Below are 25,031 nucleotides of genomic sequence, written 5' to 3' on the forward strand. Positions count from 1 at the left end.
TGCACCGTCTGCTGAGCTTCTTGCTTTCATAGGAAATTATTTTGATGTACAGATTTGAGACTAATCCCTTCAGAAGTTTCGAGGTCAGGCCTCCACAAATAGTAAGTGCCTCTTCTCTCATCTTTCACATACAACAAGTCCCTACAGAACCATTCCGGGTCAGGGTCTGCCCCGGCAAGCTCTCGAACCCTCTAGTCTCAAGTCGAGAGTCTAGAGCAGTCTCCCTACCTCTAACCTGACCTCTAAGGATCAGGGGCCAAGCTCCACCCGTACCACCACAGTCCACAGCAATGGGGCTCTGATCTTCAAATTTCCAAAGAAATTCTGGCCATACTGTACACTTTTTGTTTTTCAAAACTAGCTTCCTAACTCTTGACTCACCAGTTATAATGAAAGGTCCTGTCCAAGACAAGAATTATACACGGGGCTAAGAGGGAGGTACTTTCTCCAGGCTACAACAGGGGAGGTACTTTCTCCAGGCTACAACAGGGGAGGTACTTTCTCCAGGCTACAACAGGGAGGTACTTTCTAGAGGCTACAACAGGGTAGGTACTTTCTCCAGGCTACAACAGGAGAGGTACTTTCTAGAGGTTACAACAGGAGAGGTACTTTCTCCAGGCTACAACAGGGGAGGTACTTTCTCCAGGCTACAACTGGGGAGGTACTTTCTTCAGGCTACAATAGGGGAGGTACTTTTTCCAGGCTACAACAGGGGAGCTTTCTCCACGCTACAACAGGGGAGGTACTTTCCCCAAGCTACAACAGGGGAGGTACTTTCTAGAGGTTACAACAGGGGAGGTACTTTCTCCAAGCTACAACAGGGGAAGTACTTTCTCCAAGCTACAACAGGGGAGATACTTTCTCCATGCTACTAAAAAAACTCTCTAGGCTACAACAGGGGAGGTATTTTATTCAGGATACAACAGGGGAGAGGGAGTCTTTCTCCAGGCTACAAAAGGAGAGATTTCTCCAGGTTACAACAGGGGAGGTACTTTCTCCAGGCTAGAACTGGGGAGGTACTTTCTTCAGGCTACAATAGGGGAGGTACTTTATCCAGGATACAACAGGGGGAGCTACTTTCTCCAGACTACTAAAAAAAACTCTCTAGGCTACAACAGGGGAGGTACTTTCTCCATGCTACTAAAAAACTCTCTAGGCTACAACAGGGGAGGTATTTTATTCAGGATACAACAGGGGAGAGGGAGTCTTTCTCCAGGCTACAGAAGGAGAGATTTCTCCAGGCTACAACAGGGGAGGTACTTTCTCCAGGCTAGAACTGGGGAGGTACTTTCTTCAGGCTACAACAGGGGAGCTTTCTCCAGGCTACAACAGGGGAGATACTTTCTCCAGACAAAAAAAAAACTCTCTAGGCTACAACAGGGTAGGTACTTTCCCCAGACTACTAAAAAAAACTCTCTAGGCTACAACAGGGGAGGTATTTTCTCCAAACTACTAAAAAAAACTCTCTAGGCTACAACAGGGGAGGTATTTTCTTCAGAATACAACAGGGGAGAGGGAGTCTTTCTCCAGGCTACAAGAGCGAGGAATTATTGATTACTCTCCTCTAACTTCTCAGATTTCTCACTTAGCACTTTGTTGAAGCTACCAGGCTTCCTGCTGCTGCTGCTGTTTTCCCTTATACCACTGCATGATTCATATCCATGACCGATTTTGAAGGTTCTTCTACCCTCGCAACCCAGCTAGAGGCCAGACTTCCTTGTTGATTGTTTGGTCAACCAGTCTGTTGCTACTAGCAATCCGCCTTCCCAGAGCCATCACAACCTGGTTGACCTTAGATGAAGTAGTGATCCGGTTTCCTTCTGAAAGTCTTACTATTGTTCGGGGAGTATTATATCAACTGGTAGCAGGTTGAAGAGTCTTGGACCATGAATGTTGGTAGTGTTCTCTCGCTCTGTTTATGGTGATCGTGCTTTCTCACCCTGGATAATCTGCACTTATTCCGTGTTTATTAATCCAATATATTTTTATGGTAGTGTGTACATTGGGGACCCGGTAATTTCCTTCTGTGGATGCCGTCTTCCTTACTGTTGCCTCTCCTGCAGACTTCTCATTCTGCTGCCCCCACTCCTTATCAGTGTTTTCCCTACCGACTTCCCTGCTGCTTCCCCTACTGCTGCCTCCCTGCTTTCCCTGCCGACTTCCCTGCTGCCTCTTACTGCCGCCAGGGCTGTCATCACCCAGGTAACATGTATATCTCTACCCAGTGCTCGGCCGCACCACCACGCCACCGACCACGTTTCTGAGAGCAAAGACATGAAAGGCGACTCACGTGAAGGTCTCCAGGAAATTCACCTGTCAACAGGCCTCACGCAGAGTCTGCATTTGAATGGCAACGAGGTGAAGAAGTCACTCTGGCAGGCGAACACACCAGTGAATACAAAACCCATCACAGCTCTGGACCAGATTTCTCGTGTCAGCTGAAGCGTTGAGAACCAATGTTCTTGGACCACGACGGTGTAAGTTTGCTGGACCCACGAGGGTGTAAGTTTGTTAGACCCACGAGGGTGTAAGTGTGTTGGACCCACGACGGTGTAAGTTTGCTGGACCCACGAGGGTGTAAGTTTGTTAGATCCATAAGGGTTTAAGATTGCTGGACCCACCTTCATACCTTTGATATACCTTTGAAGAATTTCGAGAGTATATCTACTCTCTGAGCCCGGCCATGGGCCAGGCTAGTCTGGTGCTCGCCTGGTCAACCAGGCTGTTGCTGCTGGAGGCCCGCTGCCCCACATATCCATCACAGCCTGGTTGATCTGGCACCTAGTGAAGATACTTGTCTAGTTTCCTCTTGAAGGCTTCAACACTTGTTCCAGCAGTGTTTCTGATATCTGGTAAGATGTTGAAAAGTCTGGGACCCCGGATGTTGATACAGTGTTCCCTTATTGTCCCCACCGCACCCCTGCTCCTCACTGGGTTTATTTTACACTTCCTCCCACATCTCTCACTCCAGCATGTTATGGCAGTGTGCAGATTTGGGACCAAGCCCTCGAGTACCTTCCAGGCATATATTATCATGTACCTCTCTCTCCTCCGCTCCAATGAGTACATGTTCAAGACTTGCAGGCGTTCCCAGTAGTTTAGGTGCTTTACAGGCTCAATGTGAGCCGTAAACGATCTCTGTATTTGTTCCAGCTCCGATATTTCTCCTGCCTTGAATGGGGCCGTCAGCACTGAGCAATATTCTAAGTGAGGGAGCACTAGTGATTTGAAGAGTGTCACCATCGGCATTGTTTCCCTTGTTTTGAAAGTTCTCAATACCCACCCAGTCATCTTCCTGGCTGTCGTGATCTTTGTCTTGTTATGGTCTTTAAAAGAAAGGTCAGCTTACATAGTTATTACTAGGTCTTTTACGTGTCCCATACGTTCTGTTTGGTGACCTTGAGTTTTGTATATAGTGCTCCTTTTGAGTTCTTCATTCTTTCCATACCTAAGCAGCTGGAACTTATCACCATTGAACGTCATGTTGTTTTCCACTGCCCACTGGAAAACCCTGTTTATGTCTTCCTGTACTTTTTCAGTGTCCTCTACCGTACTGACTTTCATGCTTATTTTAGTGTCATCTGCAAATGATGATACAAAAGTGTGTCGGGTGTTTTTGTCTATGTCTGCTATGAGGATGAGGTGCCAGGACAGTGCCTTGGGGCACTGAGCTTTTGACCTCGCTGATGCTGGATCTTGCCCTGTTCACTACTACTTTTTGTGTTCTGTGTGTTAGGAAACCGAAAATCCATCTGCCTACCTTCCCCGTAATGCCCATGGCCTTCATTTTGTGCGCTATCACTCCATGATCGCATTTGTCAAACACCTTTGCAAAATCTGTGTAAATCACATCTGCGTTTTGGTCGTCTTCCAGTGCATCCGTAATTCTGTCATAATGGTTCAGCAGCTGTGACAGACATGATCGTCCTGCTGTAAAACCATGCTGGTTCGGGTTATGTTGGTTGTGCTGGTCCATGAAATTTGTAACCTGCCGTCTCATCACTCTTTCGAAGATTTTTTATGATGTGAGAGGTTAGGGCTACTGGTCTGTAATTTTTAGCTAGTGCTCTACTACCTCCCTTGTGCAAAGGAGCTATGTCTGCACTCTTAAGGCCTCCGGTATTTCACCTAGATCTAAGTAAGCTCTTTCTCCAAAGAATACTGAGGGCTCGTGCTAGTGGTACTTTGCACTTCTTTATAAATAGAACATTCCATGAATCTGGTCCAGGTGCTGAGTGAGTGCGCATGTTTTCCATTTATTTTTCGAAATCTATGGGATTTGTACTAATGTCAGTTAGTTGGTCTGTGCGGCCTTCTTATGGAGTGAAAAATATTTCTGCATTTTCTACCTTGCTGTCATTTAGTGGGTTGCTGAACACCGACTCATACTGTTCTTTTAGGATTTCACTCATTTCCTGTTCGTCGTCAGTATACGAGTCTCCTCTCAGTAGTGGTCCAATTCTACAGGTAGTTCTTAGCTTGAATTTTGCGTAGGAATAGAAATATTTTGGGTTTCTTGCAATATCTTGTATGGCCCTTTGTTCCCTTTGTACTTCTGTAAATTTGCTGGACTCACAAGGGTGTAAGTTTGCTTGACCCACGAAGGTGTAAGTTTGTTGGACCCACGAGGGTGTAAGTTTGCTGGACCCACGAGGGTGTAAGTTTGCTGGACCCACGAGGGTGTAAGTTTGCTGAACCCACGAGGGTTTAAATTTGCTGGACCCATGAGGGTGTAAGTTTGTTGTACCCACAAAGGTGTAAGTTTATTGGACCCAAGAGGTTGTAAGCTTAACCACGAGGGTGTTTGTCTAACCTGCGAGGGTATTATTTGGACCCACGAGGTTGTAAGTTTGTTTGACCCACGAGGGTGTTAGTTTATTGGACCCACGAGGGTGTTAGTTTATTGGACCCACGAAGGTGTTTGTTAGACCCCCACGAGGTTGTATGACCCACAAGGGTGTTTGTTGGACCCACGAGGTTCGAGGTTTGTTTGACCCAAGAGGGTGTAAGTCTGTTTGATCTACGAGGATGTAAGTTTGTTCGATCCACGAGGGTATAAGTTTGACCCACGAAGGTGTAAATTCGTTTGATCCACGAGGGTGTAAATTTGTTAGAATCAAGAGGGTGTTAGTTTGCTGGACGGTCGAGGGACTCATATTGGACACACAAGAGTGGGATGTCTGTATCGTAGTGTCCACGTATTTCTTGAAGAACACCTAGGCAATGATTTAGTGAGTGAAAATACGGTGTTTTCCATACTGGTTCATGAAACATTGGCCGACATGTTAAAAGCAAATCAATCCGAATAAGTGTTTTCAAAATTGTCCAGAAATGATGCGAGGTCAGCACATTAAGCTATCCAACATGATTCCTTAATTAAAAAAAAATGAATGTCTATTTATATACAAATCAAAGTACATTTCACCCCAATGCACAAAGGGAAGAGGGAAGAATGAGTAGGTGGATCACGAGTCTCTTCAAACTACACAGGTTTACGCTCCACATAGAAGGAAAATTACTGATCACAGAAAACAAGGAAGCAGCAGCGCTCACAGCAGCAATAACTCAGCTAAAACTACTCACCCTTCGTGTTTCGATGTCAAGGTTGAGCTTCCGTAGTTTCTCCTTCTTGAGGGAGTCGCCGAGGACAGGCTCACACACAAAGTACCGTGAACTCCTCAACCCGTCATCTCTGATGAGGAAACAAGTCTCACTTTATTAGACAATAAATGCTGGGTTTAGAAAACTCGAAATAATAAAATTCATGGTCAACAATACGGTATAAAAAATTCAATAAAGAACATAAGACAGAGAGATAGCTTCGAATATATAGTAGAGTTACAGGTGGAGGGGAAAGCAGGAAGGGCCGGACGAATGAAGCCAAACTACAAGAAATGGGTCCACGCAGGCATGAAGAACTTCCTGAACGGTGTTCAGTGGGACAGAGAACTGGCAGGGAAGTTAGTAAACGAGATGATGGAATATATGGCAACAATATGCAAGGAAGCTGAGGAGAGGTTTGTACACAAGTGTAACAGGAATAACGAAAAAAACAGGATGAACCCGTGGTTCACCCAAAGGTGCAGGGAGGCCAAAACCAAGTGTGCTAGGGAATGGAAAAAGTATAGAAGGCAAAGGACCCAGGAGAATAAGGAGAGCAGTCGTAGAGCCAGAAATGAATATGCACGGGTAAGAAAAGAGGCCCAAAGACAATACAAGAATGATATAGCAGCGAAAGCCAAATCTGACCCAAAGCTCTTGCACAGCCACATCAAGAGAAAAACAACAGTCAAGGACCAGTTAATCAGGCTGAGGAAGGGAGGGGATGTCACAAAAAATGACCTCAAAATATGTGAGAAGCTCAACATAAGATTCAAAGAAGTGTTCACAGAGGAGACAGAAGGGCCTCCAGAAAGGTAGAGAGGTGGGGTACACCATCAAGCATTGGACACAATACATACAACCGAGAAAGAAGTGATGAGGCTGCTGAGCGAGCTAGATACCTCAAAGGCGATAGGGCCAAATAACATCTCTCCATGGGTCCTTAGAGAGGGAGCAAATGTGCTTTATGTACCTTTAACACATCTATCGAAACACGGCGACTACCGGAAGTATGGAAGATGCAAATGTAGTACCAATATTTAAAAAAGGATTCAGACACGAAGCATTAAACTACAAACCAGTGTCAATAACAATTGTAGTAAGCAAGGTCATGGAGAAAATTATCAGAAGAGTGGTGGAGCACCTAGAAAGGAATGAGCTTAACGACAGCGAGCACGGTTTCAGGGATGGGAAATCCTCTGTCAGTCCTAAGACCGGTGCTGTTTCTGGTATTTGTGAACGACATGATGGAAGAAATAGACTATGAAGTGTCTCTGTTTGCGGATAATGTGAAGTTGATGAGAAAAATTCAATCGGACGAGGACCAGGCAGGACTACAGGGGGATCTATACAGGCTGCAGGCCTGGTCTAGCAAATTGCTCCTGGAGTTCAACCCCACCAAGTACAAAGTCATGAGGTTTGGGGAACGGCAAAGAAGACCACAGACGGACTAAAGTCTAGGGAGGCCAGAGGCTACAAACCTCACTCAAGAAAAAGGATCTTGGGGTGATTATAACACTGGGCACATCTCCTGAGGCGCACATCAACCAAACAACTGCTGCAGCATACGGGCGCCTGGCAAACCTAAGAACAGCATTCCGACATCTAAATAAGGAGTCATTCAGGACCCTGTACACTGTGTACGTCAGGTCCATATTGGAGTATGCAGCGCCAGTTTGGAACCCTCACCTAGCCAAGCATGTGAGGACACTAGAGAAAGTGCAAAGGTTTGCAACAAGACTAGTTCCGGAGCTAAGGGGCAAGCCCTACGAGGAGAGGCTAAGGGAAATCGACCTGACGACACTGGAGGACAGGAGAGATAGGGGGGATATGATAACGACACATAAAATACTGAGAAGAATCGACAAGGTGGACAGAGACAGGATGTTCCAGAGATGGGACACAACATCAAAGGGTCACAGCTGGAAGTTGAAGACTCAGATGAATCACAGGGACATTGGGAAGTATTTCTTCAGTCACAGAGTTGTCAGGAAGTGGAATAGTCTGGTAAGTGATGTAGTGGAGGCAGGATCCATACATAGCTTTAAGAAGAGGTATGAAAGAGCGCATGGAGCAGGAAGAGTGACCCAGTAGCGACAAGTGAAGAGGCGGGGCCAGGAGCTATGAATCGACCCCTGCACCCACAACTAGGTGAATACACACACACACACACATTATATATATATATATATATATATATATATATATATATATATATATATATATATATATATATATATATACATCGTGCCGAATAGGCAAATGTTGCGATTTTGGCTTAAATAGCAACGCTCTTCTTGCCGAATAAGGGAAGCGAACATTTGAGTATGCAATAATTTCGCAAAAATCATTCTGAACCTAACGAAATAAACATATATTATTGTGTTTGTTTATTAAATTATTGTAAACTTATCTAAAATATATTTAGTTGGATTAGGCTAAATTAAATTGCACTTGTTATAATAAGTTTAGTTAAGTTTTCTAAGGTGCTTTTGGTACAAAATTATTAATTTTTACATTAACATAAATGAAAAACAAGTATATTTTTAAACGTATAAGAGAAAAAAATTAGGACTTTATTTTAAATGAGTTCTTGGTAATTGACCAGTTTTACCTATTAGGCACGACATTATATATATATATATATATATATATATATATATATATATATATATATATATATATATATATATATATATATATATATATATATATATATGTAATGCTAAGTTTATATATATATATATATATATATATATATATATATATATAAATATATATATATATATATATATATATATATATATATATATATATATATATATATATATATATATATATGTAATGCTCTAATATATATATATATATATGTAATGCTAAGTTTATATATATATATATATATATATATATATATATATATATATAAACTGAGCATTACAATTATTATTATTCATTTATATCACTGTTTGTAGGAATATTTGAGAGACTGAAGTAAAAGGCGTTACCAGGTGTGTGGCTTAATGTTCTGGTAGTGTAACAGTAGTTTATAACATAAGAGCTGCGTCCCTCCCCATAACTCGGCTTTGACTCATACTCAAAAATTCACAAGAGTGATTTATTATATTTATTATATCCACTTGATTCTTTCTTCCTCCCTGTGTCCCGTCCCTGTCCCCTTCTCCTATATATACACTCTCCCTCACCGTCGTGTGTTACACTTGTAAATGGTCCAAGTCGGACCGAAATATCGTCATAAGCTTCTCTATGCAGGTTAACTATGTATATATTAAACAGAGGAAATATTGTGTTATCATTAATATCTAACATAAAATATAACAACTCTGATGGTGTACTGATAGGATTAACATTAATATAGTATGGTAATTATTATAGAGGGACTGTATGTGTGTATATGTGGTATATTTAAGTTGAATTATGGTGATCATTAATTATTAATAAAACCAAAGGGCACACTACCAACCAACGAACCAACAACACACTAGCAACCAGCACACCAACAACCAACACACTATCAACCAACACACCAACAACCAACACACTATCAACCAACACACCAACAACCAACACACTATCAACCAACACACCAACAACCAACACACTATCAACCAACACACCAACAACCAACAACACACTATCAACCAGCACACCAACAACCAACACACTATCAACCAGCACACCAACAACCAACACACTATCAACCACCACACCAACAACCAACAAACTAGCAACCAGCACACCAACAACCAACACATTAACAACCAACACATTAACAACCAACACACCAACAACCAACACACTATCAACCACCACACCAACAACCAACACACTATCAACCAGCACACCAACAACCAACACACTATCAACCAACACACCAACAACCAACACACCAACAACCAACACATTAACAACCAACACATTAACAACCAACACACCAACAACCAACACATTAACAACCAACACACCAACAACCAACACATTAACAACCAACACACCAACAACCAACACATTAACAACCAACACATTAACAACCAACACATTAACCAACACATTAACAACCAACACATTAACAACCAACACACCAACAACCAACACATTAACCAACACATTAACAACCAACACATTAACAACCAACGCATTAACCAACACATTAACAACCAACACATTAACAACCAACACATTAACACCCAACACATTAACAACCAACACACCAACAACCAACGCATTAACAACCAACACATTAACAACCAACACAACAACCAACACATTAACAACCAACACAACAACCAACACATTAACTACCAACACATTAACAACCAACACATTAACAACCAACACATTAACAACCAACACATTAACAACCAACACATTAACAACCAACACAACAACCAACACATTAACAACCAACACAACAACCAACACATTAACTACCAACACACCAACAACCAATACATTAACAACCAACACATTAACAACCAACACACCAACAACCAACGCATTAACCAACACATTAACAACCAACACATTAACAACCAACACATTAACAACCAACACATTAACAACCAACACAACAACCAACACATTAACAACCAACACAACAACCAACACATTAACAACCAACACATTAACAACCAACACAACAACCAACACATTAACAACCAACACAACAACCAATACATTAACTACCAACACATTAACAACCAACACATTAACAACCAACACAACAACCAACACATTAACAACCAACACATTAACAACCAACACATTAACAACCAACACAACAACCAACACATTAACAACCAACACACCAACAACCAACACATTAACAACCAACACATTAACAACCAACACATTAACCAACACATTAACAACCAACACATTAACAACCAACACACCAACAACCAACACATTAACAACCAACACATTAACAACCAACACATTAACAACCAACACATTAACAACCAACACACCAACAACCAACACATTAACAACCAACACATTAACAACCAACACATTAACAACCAACACATTAACAACCAACACATTAACAACCAACACATTAACAACCAACACATTAACAACCAACACAACAACCAACACATTAACAACCAACACATTAACAACCAACACACCAACAACCAACACATTAACCAACACACCAACAACCAACACATTAACAACCAACACACCAACAACCAACACAACAACCAACACACCAACAACCAACACATTAACAACCAACACAACCAACACATTAACAACCAACACAACAACCAACACACCAACAACCAACACATTAACCAACACATTAACAACCAACACATTAACAACCAACACATTAACAACCAACACAACAACCAACACATTAACAACCAACACATTAACAACCAACACAACAACCAACACACCAACAACCAACACATTAACCAACACATTAACAACCAACACATTAACAACCAACACAACAACCAACACACCAACAACCAACACATTAACAACCAACACATTAACAACCAACACATTAACAACCAACACATTAACAACCAACACAACAACCAACACATTAACAACCAACACATTAACAACCAACACATTAACAACCAACACAACCAACACACCAACAACCAACACATTAACCAACACATTAACAACCAACACACCAACAACCAACACATTAACAACCAACACAACAACCAACACAACCAACACATTAACAACCAACACAACAACCAACACACCAACAACCAACACATTAACAACCAACACACCAACAACCAACACAACAACCAACACAACAACCAACACATTAACAACCAACACAACCAACACATTAACAACCAACACATTAACAACCAACACAACAACCAACACATTAACAACCAACACATTAACAACCAACACAACAACCAACACATTAACAACCAACACATTAACAACCAACACAACAACAACCAACACATTAACAACCAACACAACCAACACTTTAACAACCAACACATTAACAACCAACACATTAACAACCAACACATTAACCAACACAACAACCAACACATTAACAACCAACACATTAGCAACCAACACATTAACAACCAACACAACCAACACGTTAACAACCAACACAACAACCAACACATTAACAACCAACACATTAGCAACCAACACATTAACAACCAACACAACAACCAACACATTAACAACCAACACATTAACAACCAACACAACAACAACCAACACATTAACAACCAACACAACAACAACCAACACCTTAACAACCAACACAACAACAACCAACACATTAACAACCAACACTTTAACAACCAACACATTAACAACCAACACTTTAACAACCAACACATTAACAACCAACACAACAACCAACACATTAACAACCAACACAACAACCAACATATTAACAACCAACACATTAACAACCAACACAACAACCAACACATTAACAACCAACACAACAACAACCAACACTTTAACAATCAACACAACAACCAACACAACAACAACCAACACAACAACAACCAACACAACAACAACCAACACATTAACAACCAACACAACAACAACCAACACATTAACAATCAACACAACCAACACAACAACAACCAACACATTAACAACCAACACATTAACAACCAACACATTAACAACCAACACAACAACCAACACACCAACAACCAACACATTAACCAACACATTAACAACCAACACATTAACAACCAACACATTAACAACCAACACATTAACAACCAACACAACAACCAACACACCAACAACCAACACATTAACCAACACATTAACAACCAACACACCAACAACCAACACATTAACAACCAACACAACAACCAACACAACCAACACATTAACAACCAACACAACAACCAACACACCAACAACCAACACATTAACAACCAACACATTAACAACCAACACAACAACCAACACATTAACAACCAACACATTAACAACCAACACAACAACAACCAACACATTAACAACCAACACAACCAACACTTTAACAACCAACACATTAACAACCAACACATTAACAACCAACACATTAACCAACACAACAACCAACACATTAACAACCAACACATTAGCAACCAACACATTAACAACCAACACAACCAACACATTAACAACCAACACAACAACCAACACATTAACAACCAACACATTAGCAGCCAACACATTAACAACCAACACAACAACCAACACATTAACAACCAACACATTAACAACCAACACAACAACAACCAACACATTAACAACCAACACAACAACAACCAACACATTAACAACCAACACAACAACAACCAACACATTAACAACCAACACTTTAACAACCAACACATTAACAACCAACACAACAACAACCAACACATTAACAACCAACACAACAACCAACACATTAACAACCAACACAACAACCAACATATTAACAACCAACACATTAACAACCAACACAACAACCAACACATTAACAACCAACACAACAACAACCAACACTTTAACAATCAACACAACAACCAACACAACAACAACCAACACAACAACAACCAACACATTAACAACCAACACAACAACAACCAACACATTAACAACCAACACAACAACAACCAACACATTAACAACCAACACAACAACAACCAACACATTAACAATCAACACAACCAACACAACAACCAACACATTAACAACCAACACATTAACAACCAACACATTAACAACCAACACAACAACCAACACACCAACAACCAACACATTAACCAACACATTAACAACCAACACATTAACAACCAACACATTAACAACCAACACATTAACAACCAACACAACAACCAACACACCAACAACCAACACATTAACCAACACATTAACAACCAACACACCAACAACCAACACATTAACAACCAACACAACAACCAACACAACCAACACATTAACAACCAACACAACAACCAACACACCAACAACCAACACATTAACAACCAACACACCAACAACCAACACAACAACCAACACAACAACCAACACATTAACCAACACAACCAACACATTAACAACCAACACAACAACAACCAACACATTAACAACCAACACAACCAACACATTAACAACCAACACATTAACAACCAACACAACAACCAACACAACCAACACACCAACAACCAACACATTAACAACCAACACACCAACAACCAACACAACAACCAACACAACAACCAACACAACCAACACAACAACCAACACATTAACAACCAACACAACCAACACATTAACAACCAACACAACAACAACCAACACATTAACAACCAACACAACAACCAACACATTAACAACCAACACATTAACAACCAACACAACAACAACCAACACATTAACAACCAACACAACAACCAACACTTTAACAACCAACACATTAACAACCAACACATTAACAACCAACACATTAACAACCAACACAACAACCAACACATTAACAACCAACACATTAACAACCAACACAACAACCAACACATTAACAACCAACACAACAACCAACACATTAACAACCAACACATTAGCAACCAACACATTAACAACCAATACAACAACCAACACATTAACAACCAACACATTAACAACCAACACAACAACCAACACATTAACAACCAACACAACAACAACCAACACATTAACAACCAACACTTTAACAACCAACACATTAACAACCAACACTTTAACAACCAACACATTAACAACCAACACATTAACAACCAACACAACAACCAACACATTAACAACCAACACAACAACCAACATATTAACAACCAACACATTAACAACCAACACAACAACCAACACATTAACAACCAACACAACAACAACCAACACTTTAACAATCAACACAACAACCAACACAACAACAACCAACACAACAACAACCAACACATTAACAACCAACACAACAACAACCAACACATTAACAACCAACACAACCAACACAACAACAACCAACACATTAACAATCAACACAACAACCAACACAACAACAACCAACACATTAACAACCAACACATTAACAACCAACACAACAACCAACACATTAATAACCAACACAACAACCAACACAAAAACCAACACATTAACAACCAACACAACAACCAACACATTAACAACCAACACAACAACCAACACAACAACCAACACAACAACCAACACATTAACAACCAACACAACAACCAACACATTAACAACCAACACAACAACCAACACAACAACCAACACATTAACAACCAACACAACAACAACCAACACATTAACAACCAACACAACAACCAACACAACCAACACATTAACAATCAACACAACAACCAACACAACAACAACCAACACATTAACAACCAACACATTAACAACCAACACAACAACCAACACAACAACAACCAACACATTAACAACCAACACATTAACAACCAACACAACAACCAACACAACAACAACCAACACATTAACAACCAACACATTAACAACCAACACATTAACAACCAACACAACCAACACAACAACAACCAACACATTAACAACCAACACAACAACCAACACAACAACCAACACATTAACAACCAACACAACAACCAACACAACAACCAACACATTAACAACCAACACATTAACAACCAACACAACAACCAACACATTAATAACCAACACAACAACCAACACAAAAACCAACACATTAACAACCAACACAACAACAACCAACACACAATCAGCACACCAACAACCAGCACACTAACAACCAACACACTAACAACACGCCAACAATCAACACACTAACAAGCAACACACAAACAACACACCAACAACCAACACACAAATACACCAACAACCAACACACTAACAACCAGCACTCCAACAACCAACACACAATCAGCACACCAACAACCAGCACACTAACAACCAACACACTAACAACCAACACACTAACAACCAACACACCAACAACACTCCAACAACCAACACTCCAACAACCAACACTCCAACAACCAACACACTAACAACCAACACACTAACAACCAACACCCCAACAACCAACACTCCAACAACCAACACACAGCCAACACACAAACAACCAACGCAAACAACCAACACACAAACAACCAACACACTAACAACCAACACACCAACAACCAACACTCCAACAACCAACACACAAACAACCAACACAAACGACTAACACACTAGCAACCAACACGCAAACAACACACAGTCAACATGCTAACCAACACACAAACAACCAACACAGTAACAACCAAACAGCGAACACACAACCAACTCGCCACCAACACACTAACAACCAACACACCAGCAACCAAACAGCCAACACACAAAGAACCAACACACTAACAACCAACACACAAACAACCAACACACAAACCAACACACCAGCAACCAAACACACAAACAACCAACACACAAACAACCAACACACCAACAACCAACACACCAACAAACAACACACAAACAGCCAACACACAAACAACCAACACACCAGCAACCAAACACACAAACAACACACCAACAACCAACACACCAACAATCAAACAGCCAACACACAAACAGCCAACACACAAACAACTAACACACACACAAACAGCCAACACACAAACAAACAACACACCAACAACCAACACACCAACAATCAAACAGCCAACAACACACAAACAGCCAACACACCAGCAACCAACACACCAACAAACAACACACAAACAGCCAACACAAACAACCAACACACCAGCAACCAAACAACATACAAACAACCAACACACCAACAACCAACACACCAACAATCAAACAGCCAACAAGCGCACAAACAGCCAACATACAAACAACCAACACACCAACAAACAACACACAAACAGCCAACACAAACAACCAACACACCAGCAACCAAACAACACACAAACAAACAACACACCAACAACCAACACACCAACAATCAAACAGCCAACAAGCGCACAAACAGCCAACATACAAACAACCAACACACCAACAAACAACACACAAACAGCCAACACAAACAACCAACACACCAGCAACCAAACAACACACAAACAAACAACACACCAACAACCAACACACCAACAATCAAACAGCCAACAACACACAAACAGCCAACACACCAGCAACCAACACACCAACAAACAACACACAAACAGCCAACACAAACAACCAATACACCAGCAACCAAACACACAAACAACCAACACACCAACAACCAACACACCAACAATCAAACAGCCAACAAGCGCACAAACAGCCAACACGCAAACAACCAACACACCACCAGTCTTCCAGGAACACACTTACGAAAGTCTGATCTGTCTGGGTTATACTTAGTAACTTATATATGATGTTACATAAGATAATCGTATAAATCTAACCTTGTATAATGAACCTGGATAAATTTACATACTAAAGTACGAAGCTGATTATAATTTTTAGAGGTCGATCTAACTAAACATGTTAATGGTGACTTACCTGTTGTTTGTATACACAAATAACCCGCACATAAAAGAGAGAAGCTTACGACGACGTTTCGGTCCGACTTGGACCATTGACAAAGTCAATGGTGACTTTGGTGACTTTGTCAATGGTCCAAGTCGGACCGAAACGTCGTCGTAAGCTTCTCTCTTTTATGTGCGGGTTATTTGTGTATTGTTCCAGTCACGGTATTGTGCCTTTTTGTTATTTAACTGTTGTTTGTATATTGTAGGAAAGTTATCCAGAATCTGTCTTCCTAACTCTCAGTCCTCCAGTTATTGAAACACTTGATTCAGTGATTGAATACCATACAGCTCTACACTACCCCGTGGTATAACTATGTACTGAGTATTTCAGTCTAATATTCAGATCTATATTATCGTTTATATTAGACTGTGTCATATTAATCCTAGATTTAGGTATCTCTCTAACTCGTGCTTGGGATAACGGACATGATTTTAATTTGAGAATTTAACTATCCGGTTACATACTGCGTAAACTATGTCCCGTTTCCTAGAAATTATTCTGACAAAGTGTATCAGCCAACACGCTATCAAGGTGCCATGTAATACCACAGAGGTCCGTAGTGTTCTAACCATTTATCATGACATGTGTGAGGATAGCTCTGCTTGATGTGACTTCCCTTTGTCATGACATGTGTGAGAACACTGCTTGATGTGACTTCCCTTTGTCATGACACGTGTGAGGAGAACACTGCTTGATGTGACTTCCCTTTGTCATGACACGTGTGAGGAGAGCTCTGCTTGATGTGACTTCCCTTTGTCATGACATGTGTGAGACTTCCCTTTGTCATGATACGTGTGAGGAGAACACTGCTTGATGTGACTTCCCTTTGTCATGACATGTGTGAGAACACTGCTTGATGTGACTTCCCTTTGTCATGACACGTGTGAGGAGATGACATGTGTGAGAACACTGCTTGATGTGACTTCCCTTTGTCATGACACATGTGTGAGGAGAGTGTGAGGAGACACGTGTGAGGAGAGCTCTGCTTGATGTGACTTCCCTTTGTCATGACATGTGTGAGAACACTGCTTGATGTGACTTCCCTTTGTCATGACACGTGTGAGGAGAGCTCTGCTTGATGTGACTTCCCTTTGTCATGACATGTGTGAGGAGAACACTGCTTGATGTGACTTCCCTTTGTCATGACATGTGTGAGAACACTGCTTGATGTGACTTCCCTTTGTCATGACACGTGTGAGGAGAGCTCTGCTTGATGTGACTTCCCTTTGTCATGACATGTGTGAGAACACTGCTTGATGTGACTTCCCTTTGTCATGACACGTGTGAGGAGAACACTGCTTGATGTGACTTCCCTTTGTCATGACATGTGTGAGAACACTGCTTGATGTGACTTCCCTTTGTCATGACACGTGTGAGGAGAACACTGCTTGATGTGACTTCCCTTTGTCATGACATGTGTGAGAACACTGCTTGATGTGACTTCCCTTTGTCATGACACGTGTGAGGAGAGCTCTGCTTGATGTGATTTCCCTTTGTCATGACATGTGTGAGGAGAGCTCTGCTTGATGTGACTTCCCTTTGTCATGACATGTGTGAGAACACTGCTTGATGTGACTTCCCTTTGTCATGACACGTGTGAGGATTATTATTATTATAATCAAGGGGGAAGCGCTAAACCCGTAGGATTATACAGCGCCCAGGGGGGGATGTGGAAGGCATTCAGGCTTAATTCGGGGAACTGGAGCACAGATTCAATTCCCTAAATCAAGAGCCCCTCACCAACATCAAGGAACCTTCCATGAGGGGTAACACGTGTGAGGAGAGCTCTGCTTGATGTACTTCAGTGTATCCTGCCGTGGTTCTTTATGAAGGAAAACGGATGAAATAACTTCTGTTTACAATTATGTGTCAAGAAATGGATTTGGGTTGTCATTCGCAGTTCGGACCTTGGCCTAAATATAAATATATTCTATGTAAATAGACTGTATCGTATTTCATATTCATGTATTTATTTCTGATAGAGATAAAGCGCTTTGGTACGAGCGTATTATCCTGGGGCATAGTGTTTACTTACATAGAATAGTCGTATCTCGACAAGTGTTTTTCATGCTTACTTTTTATCACTTTCCTTACTAGACTCACGGTGTGTTGTGGTGGTGTTGCCGGGTCTTACATCTGTTGCTACTCTTTACTTTCAGTTTATAAGAAATGGCTATTTTCAGCATGGTTGTAAATAATAAATATTATTTAAATGCTTGTGAAATATAGTTTCCAGAATCTGGGCCTGAGGAAGTATGAATGTAGAGTAGCTTTCTAGTAATCCAGTGGAGTTAAAACTGACATATGAAAGGGAAAAAGAGTTCGATATCATTCTTGGGTATATTATCTGGCTCACTAAAAGTTGAGTCAAACTATGTCCATAGCATTTCGATCATTTCTCTGAAGTTATTTGACAACATCGAGGCATTACATCCCTCAAAAGGTGCGTTGGATTTTGTATTAAAGTTCTTGAGTTGTCTGAATTTCACTGAAGCTTTTCGTTTGTCTCGGGATTCGCAATGATGCTCTCAACTTCAGTTTAATATTTACCATTCAACTGATCCTTCTTTTGTTTTATGATTTACTTTTATCAGCCAGCAATTACACATCTACCCAACGGCACTTAAACCTGACAAATGTTAAGGTAATGTTGGACAATTAATATACTGGTACGGTTTTACCATTATGATAAAGTTAAACTAACGAAACTATCAATATGTCACTCAATAATCCTATGAACACTATTCATATCATACTTAAGTACTCGCACAAGGAACACAACAAAGCTAAAGTATAAAAAAATATGTAATAACATTCAGTCTCACTCTTGCAATTACTGGAAGTGAGTCTGATGCAAGTCGATGATGGTGACACACTACTTGAGAAACATGAAGGCTGAGAGACCCCTCAGCTACACATAACAAAAATGACAGCGAAGTCATGTCATAATCCGTCGTGAACATCGTGTCACCATAAGAGAAATTTCAGCTAAGCTAAAGCAGCGGACATGCTTGAGGTTAGTCATGCTAACCACGGTGCTAAGATCGTGCAAGTCTTGCACAATCACGGCAGTGCAAAATACTCTTCAATGAAAGGCAATGTACTAAATATGTACTGATAATGTTTACAACCTGGTTCACATTCCCATGACAGGTTTCAAGAGTTCTTCAATTCCCGCAGCCCGACCAGAGGTTATACGTCTCTGATGACCCTCTGGTTGTGGCCACGAGTTCAACACCTTGTGATATACCTGAGTGTCCTTTAGATACGCAGCCGAGCCAGACGCCAGGGTCTTCTGTCAACCGCCTAGTCAACCAGGCAATTGACAGGTCCGCTTAGCCATCAACACCAGGCTGATTCTGGTACAGCCAGCTGATCACGCTGATCCAGACGCAAACAGTAACTGCCAGCAAATTAAAGTCAGAGCTGCCACAGTACTCAGTCCAATTCTCTTATTCATTCTGGTATCAGACAATGACAGATACACAAGTCACAGCAGTATATCATCCTTTCCAGACGATGTAAAAATTGGCATGAGAGTATATCTTTAGGACACAGCAAATTTTAAAGTTGATATTTAACCATGTCTTTCCATGGGCCACACAAAACAATATGCCGTTCACTGAGGGCAAATTTCAGTTACTCCTTTTATATACCTTTGAGGAGTTTCGAGAATCTTTCTACTCCCGGAGCCCGGCAATGGGCCAGGCTCGTCTGGGGCGGGCCAGGTCCACCAGGCTGTTGCTGCTTGAGGCCCGCTGCCCCACATATCCACCTGGTGAAGATACTTGTCCAGCTTCCTCTGGAAGACTTCTATACTTCTTCCAGCAGTGTTTCTGATATCTTCAGATAAGATACTGAATAATCTGAGGACAAGGAAGTTGATACAGTGTTCCCTTATTGTGCCCACCGCACCCCTAATTTTCGTTGGGTTTATTCTGCACTTCCTCCCATCTCTCTCGCTCCAGTACGTTATGGCAGTGTGCAGATTTGAGACCATCCCCTCGAGTATTTTCCAGGTATATATTATCATGTATCTCTCTCTCCTCCGTTCCAGTGAGTACATAATTAAGACTTTAAGGCGTTCCCAGTAATTTAAATACTTTTCTGGCTCTATGCGGGCCTTAAACAATCTGTGTAATTGTTCCAGCTACGATATTTCTCCTGCCCTGAACGGGGCTGTCTACAATGAGCAAAATTCTAAATGAGGGAGCACTAGCGATTTGAAAAGTGTCACCAATGGCATATTTCCCTTGTTTTGAAGGTTTTCATTACCCACCCCGTTATCCTCCTGGCTGTCGTGACCTTTGTTTTATTGTGTTCTTTGAAAGAAGGTCAGCTGACATAATTATTCTCAAGTCTTTCACATGTTCATATTGTTGTATTTGACGATTCTCTTGAGTTTTGTATACAGTGTTCCTTTTGAGTTCATTCTTTCCATACCTAAGCAGTTGGAACTTATCACTACTGAACGTCATGTTGTTTTCCACTGCCCGCTGGAAAACACTGCTTATATCTTCCTGTAATTTTCAGTGTCTTCTAACGAAGTGACCTTCCTGCTTATTTTAGTGTCATCTGCAAATGATGATACAAAACTGTTTATATCTATGTCTGCTATGAGGATAAGAAATAGCAGAGGTTCCAAGACAGTGCCCTGGGGAACTGAGCTTTTTACCTCGCTGATGCTGGATTTTGCTCTGTTTACGACTACTACTTTTTGTGTTCTGTGTATTAGGAACCCGAAAATCCATCTGCCTACCTTCCCCTTGCCCTCATTTTGTGTACAGTCACCCCATGATCACATTGGTCAAACACCTTTGCAAAATCTGTGTATATCACATTTGCATTTTGGTTGTCTTCCAAAGCCTCCATAATTCTGTCATAGTGGTTCAGCAGCTGTGACAGACATGATCATCCTGCTCGAAAAACATGCTGGTTTGGGTTATGCCGATAGTGCTCTACTACCTCCCTTATGCAAATGAACATAAGAACATAAGAATGGAGGAACACTGAAAAAGGCCTACTGGCCCATACATGGCAGGTCCTTATCAAAACCACCCCTACCCAAAGCTACCCAAGAATTTACTCCAGTACCCACATCAATCAAACCCAGCCTCTCCCACTCGTATATTTGTCCAATATCTTTTGACTATGTCTGCACTCTTTAATTTCTCCGGTATTTCACATAGATCTTTCTCCAATGAATAACGAGACCTCATGCTTGTGTTACTTTGCATTTTTTATAAACAGAGCATTCCATGAATCTGGTGCAGGTGCTGAGTGGGCATATTATCCATTTCTTTTTCGAAATCTATGGGATTGGTACTAATGTCAGTTAGTTGGTCTGTGCGGCCTTCTTCTGGAGTGAAAAATGTTTCTGCATTCTCTACTTTGCTGTCATTTAGTGGGTTGCTGAACACTGACTTACACTGTTCCTTCAGAATTTCTCTCATTTCCTGTTTATCGTCAGTATACGAGCCTCCTCTCATTAATGGTCCAATTCTACAGGTAGTTCTTAGCTTGGATTTTGCATATGAATACAATTTTTGGGGTTTCTTGCAATATCCTGGATGGCCTTTTGTTCCCTTTGTACTTGTTCCCTTTGGTATAACATCCTAAGTTTTTGTTCTAAATCAGTGATCTCTCGGCTAAGACTATCTTACCTACGCTGCGACATGTTATGTTGTTAAGCAATTCGGTAACCCGTTTTCTTCTTTTGTACCGTCTCCTACGATCTCTCTATAACCTATTTTTATTTGGGTTTTCTCAGTCGTATGTATTTAGTACAGACTTTATATGCTTCTGTATTCAGCTTCTCCAGGCACTGGTGAGGATTTAGGGTGATCAAGTCTGTTTCCCAGGATATATCTGACAGTTCTTGGTTTATTTTCTGGTTGTTGAAGTTAAACTTACTGAACATCCATTCTCTTACATATGTGCTGTAGTTCCCTAACCCTGAGTTTATACTCGTTTGTACTTCTGTGTTGTTGTGGTCAGAGTAAATTGTTTTTGTAATTATGTCTCTGAGTAGTTCATCGTTGTTTGTGAATACCAAATCCTAGGTATTCTCATTTTTAGTGGGATCAGTTATCTGTTGGTTCAATGAGAACTTTTCACAAAGCTTCATTAGTTCCCTGGTACGTACATGTTGAGCCAGGGTGCTTCCAGGATATATTTCTGGTATAACATTGTACTGAGCCATCTTCCATTTTACATGTGGCAGATTAAAATCTTCAAGGTGAGATTTTCTAGCCTATCAAGACAGTTATAAATCCTCCTTAACTGATCTGTGAATTCCTCAGCAGTTGCTGACGGTGCTTTATATACTAAGATAATTACCAAATTCCTATTTTCAACTTTAATATATTGAACTTCTACTGTCATTTGATGAATTCAACAATTCTGAGCAACAGAAGATATCTTTCACATAGAGTCCTGCTAATCCCTCTGACCTATTAATTCCTCTACAGATGGGACACAGAAGACTCAGAAGAGTCAAAGAGATGTTAGGAAGTCAGAGTTGTCAGGAAGTGGAATAGTCTGGCAAGTGATGTAGTGGAGGCAGGAACCCTACATAGTTTTAAGACTAGGTGTGATAAAGCTCATGAAGCAGGGAGGAGGAGGACCTAGTAGCGATCAGTGAAGAGGCGGGGGCCAAGAGTTATGTCTCGAGCCCTGCAACCACAAATAGGTGAGCACAATTAGGAGTACACACACACACACACACACACACACACACACACACACACACACACACACACACAACAGGCCAAGTGTCTAATCGACATGTGCCTGGGACAGAATGGTAACTAACAACCACACATTTCCAGACACACAAGCACCACACAATAAAAGCAATTAGGTAGGTACAAGAGATAGGATGCACACACCTGAGTTGGTCAATCTCACGCATGATATGCACAGGCGTGAGGCTAGCGTGGTGGTAGAGCGCCAGGATCTCCGGCGGTCGTGACTGTTGTGTGAAGAGGTCGGTGTCTGTGCGGTCAGTGTGCGTGTAGTGCTCAACACGCTCACTGAAACTTCGCAGGTCACCCTCAGCTGTAAGCACACACAAAAAACACCAAGTCACACATATATATATATATACATACAAGACACAGTAAATCACAATGGTGCGCTAAGTTAATTACGCCCAACAATAATTCAGGGAAATGCATTAAACTGCCAGTACAAATTAATACATCAAATAAACTCAGTACAATGGCCAATTTTTCTGTACAATGACAACTCACGTTTAAGGCAGCTGAAGTTGCAATCTTAAAACTACGCAGAGAAAAAACAGCAGGAGTGCAATAAGTATACTAAGGAATAACTCAGTAAGTGCGAAGGGGCCAAGACTTTTCAGCATCCTCCTTTTATACATAAGCGGGATTACCAACCCAACAGATTCCTGGCTGTCTTCAAAAAAGAACTGGAAAATTTTCTCTAGTCAGTCTTTGATCAGCCGGGTTAAAGTGCCTATACTGGACTTCGTGCGGCTGACACCAACAGCCTGGTTAACCGGGTCATCCACCGGAATGTTCGACCTGGGACCGGGCAGCGAGGGCGCTGGTCCTCAGAACACTCATCGCGACGGCAATGACTCCAGATTACAGGGGTCATCGCCCTGGCTAGGCCAGGCCAGGCCTTATCAGTAAGACTGTAGATGTTAGGAGTACACAGTACAACGTAAGCACCACAGCCTGGCTGATCAGAAACTGGCTCGAGAAACTTTTCAAGTTTTACCTTGAAGATAGCCAGGGATCTGTTGGTAGTTCCTCTGACCGTCGACCAGTAGGCCTACTCAAAGACCGGGTCGTGGAGGGCACCGATTCCTGCAACAG

The 25,031-nt window shown here is 41.2% G+C and overlaps 1 protein-coding gene across 2 annotated transcripts in view; it reads right to left on the reverse strand.

Moving 5' to 3' along the window:
* gukh (GUK-holder) overlaps positions 1-25,031 on the reverse strand; it is a 1,015,958-nt gene that overhangs the window by 454,150 nt on the left and 536,777 nt on the right. For both annotated transcript variants that reach the window (XM_070085874.1, XM_070085875.1), the window contains exons 2-3: positions 24,078-24,246; positions 5,584-5,692 (exon numbers count right to left, since the gene is read on the reverse strand). In XM_070085874.1, coding sequence (XP_069941975.1) covers positions 5,584-5,692; positions 24,078-24,246 — 278 coding nt within the window. The remainder of the gene's footprint in view (positions 1-5,583; positions 5,693-24,077; positions 24,247-25,031) is intronic.

This window comes from Cherax quadricarinatus, chromosome 17 (assembly GCF_038502225.1).
Source record: "Cherax quadricarinatus isolate ZL_2023a chromosome 17, ASM3850222v1, whole genome shotgun sequence".
Taxonomy (NCBI): domain Eukaryota; kingdom Metazoa; phylum Arthropoda; class Malacostraca; order Decapoda; family Parastacidae; genus Cherax; species Cherax quadricarinatus.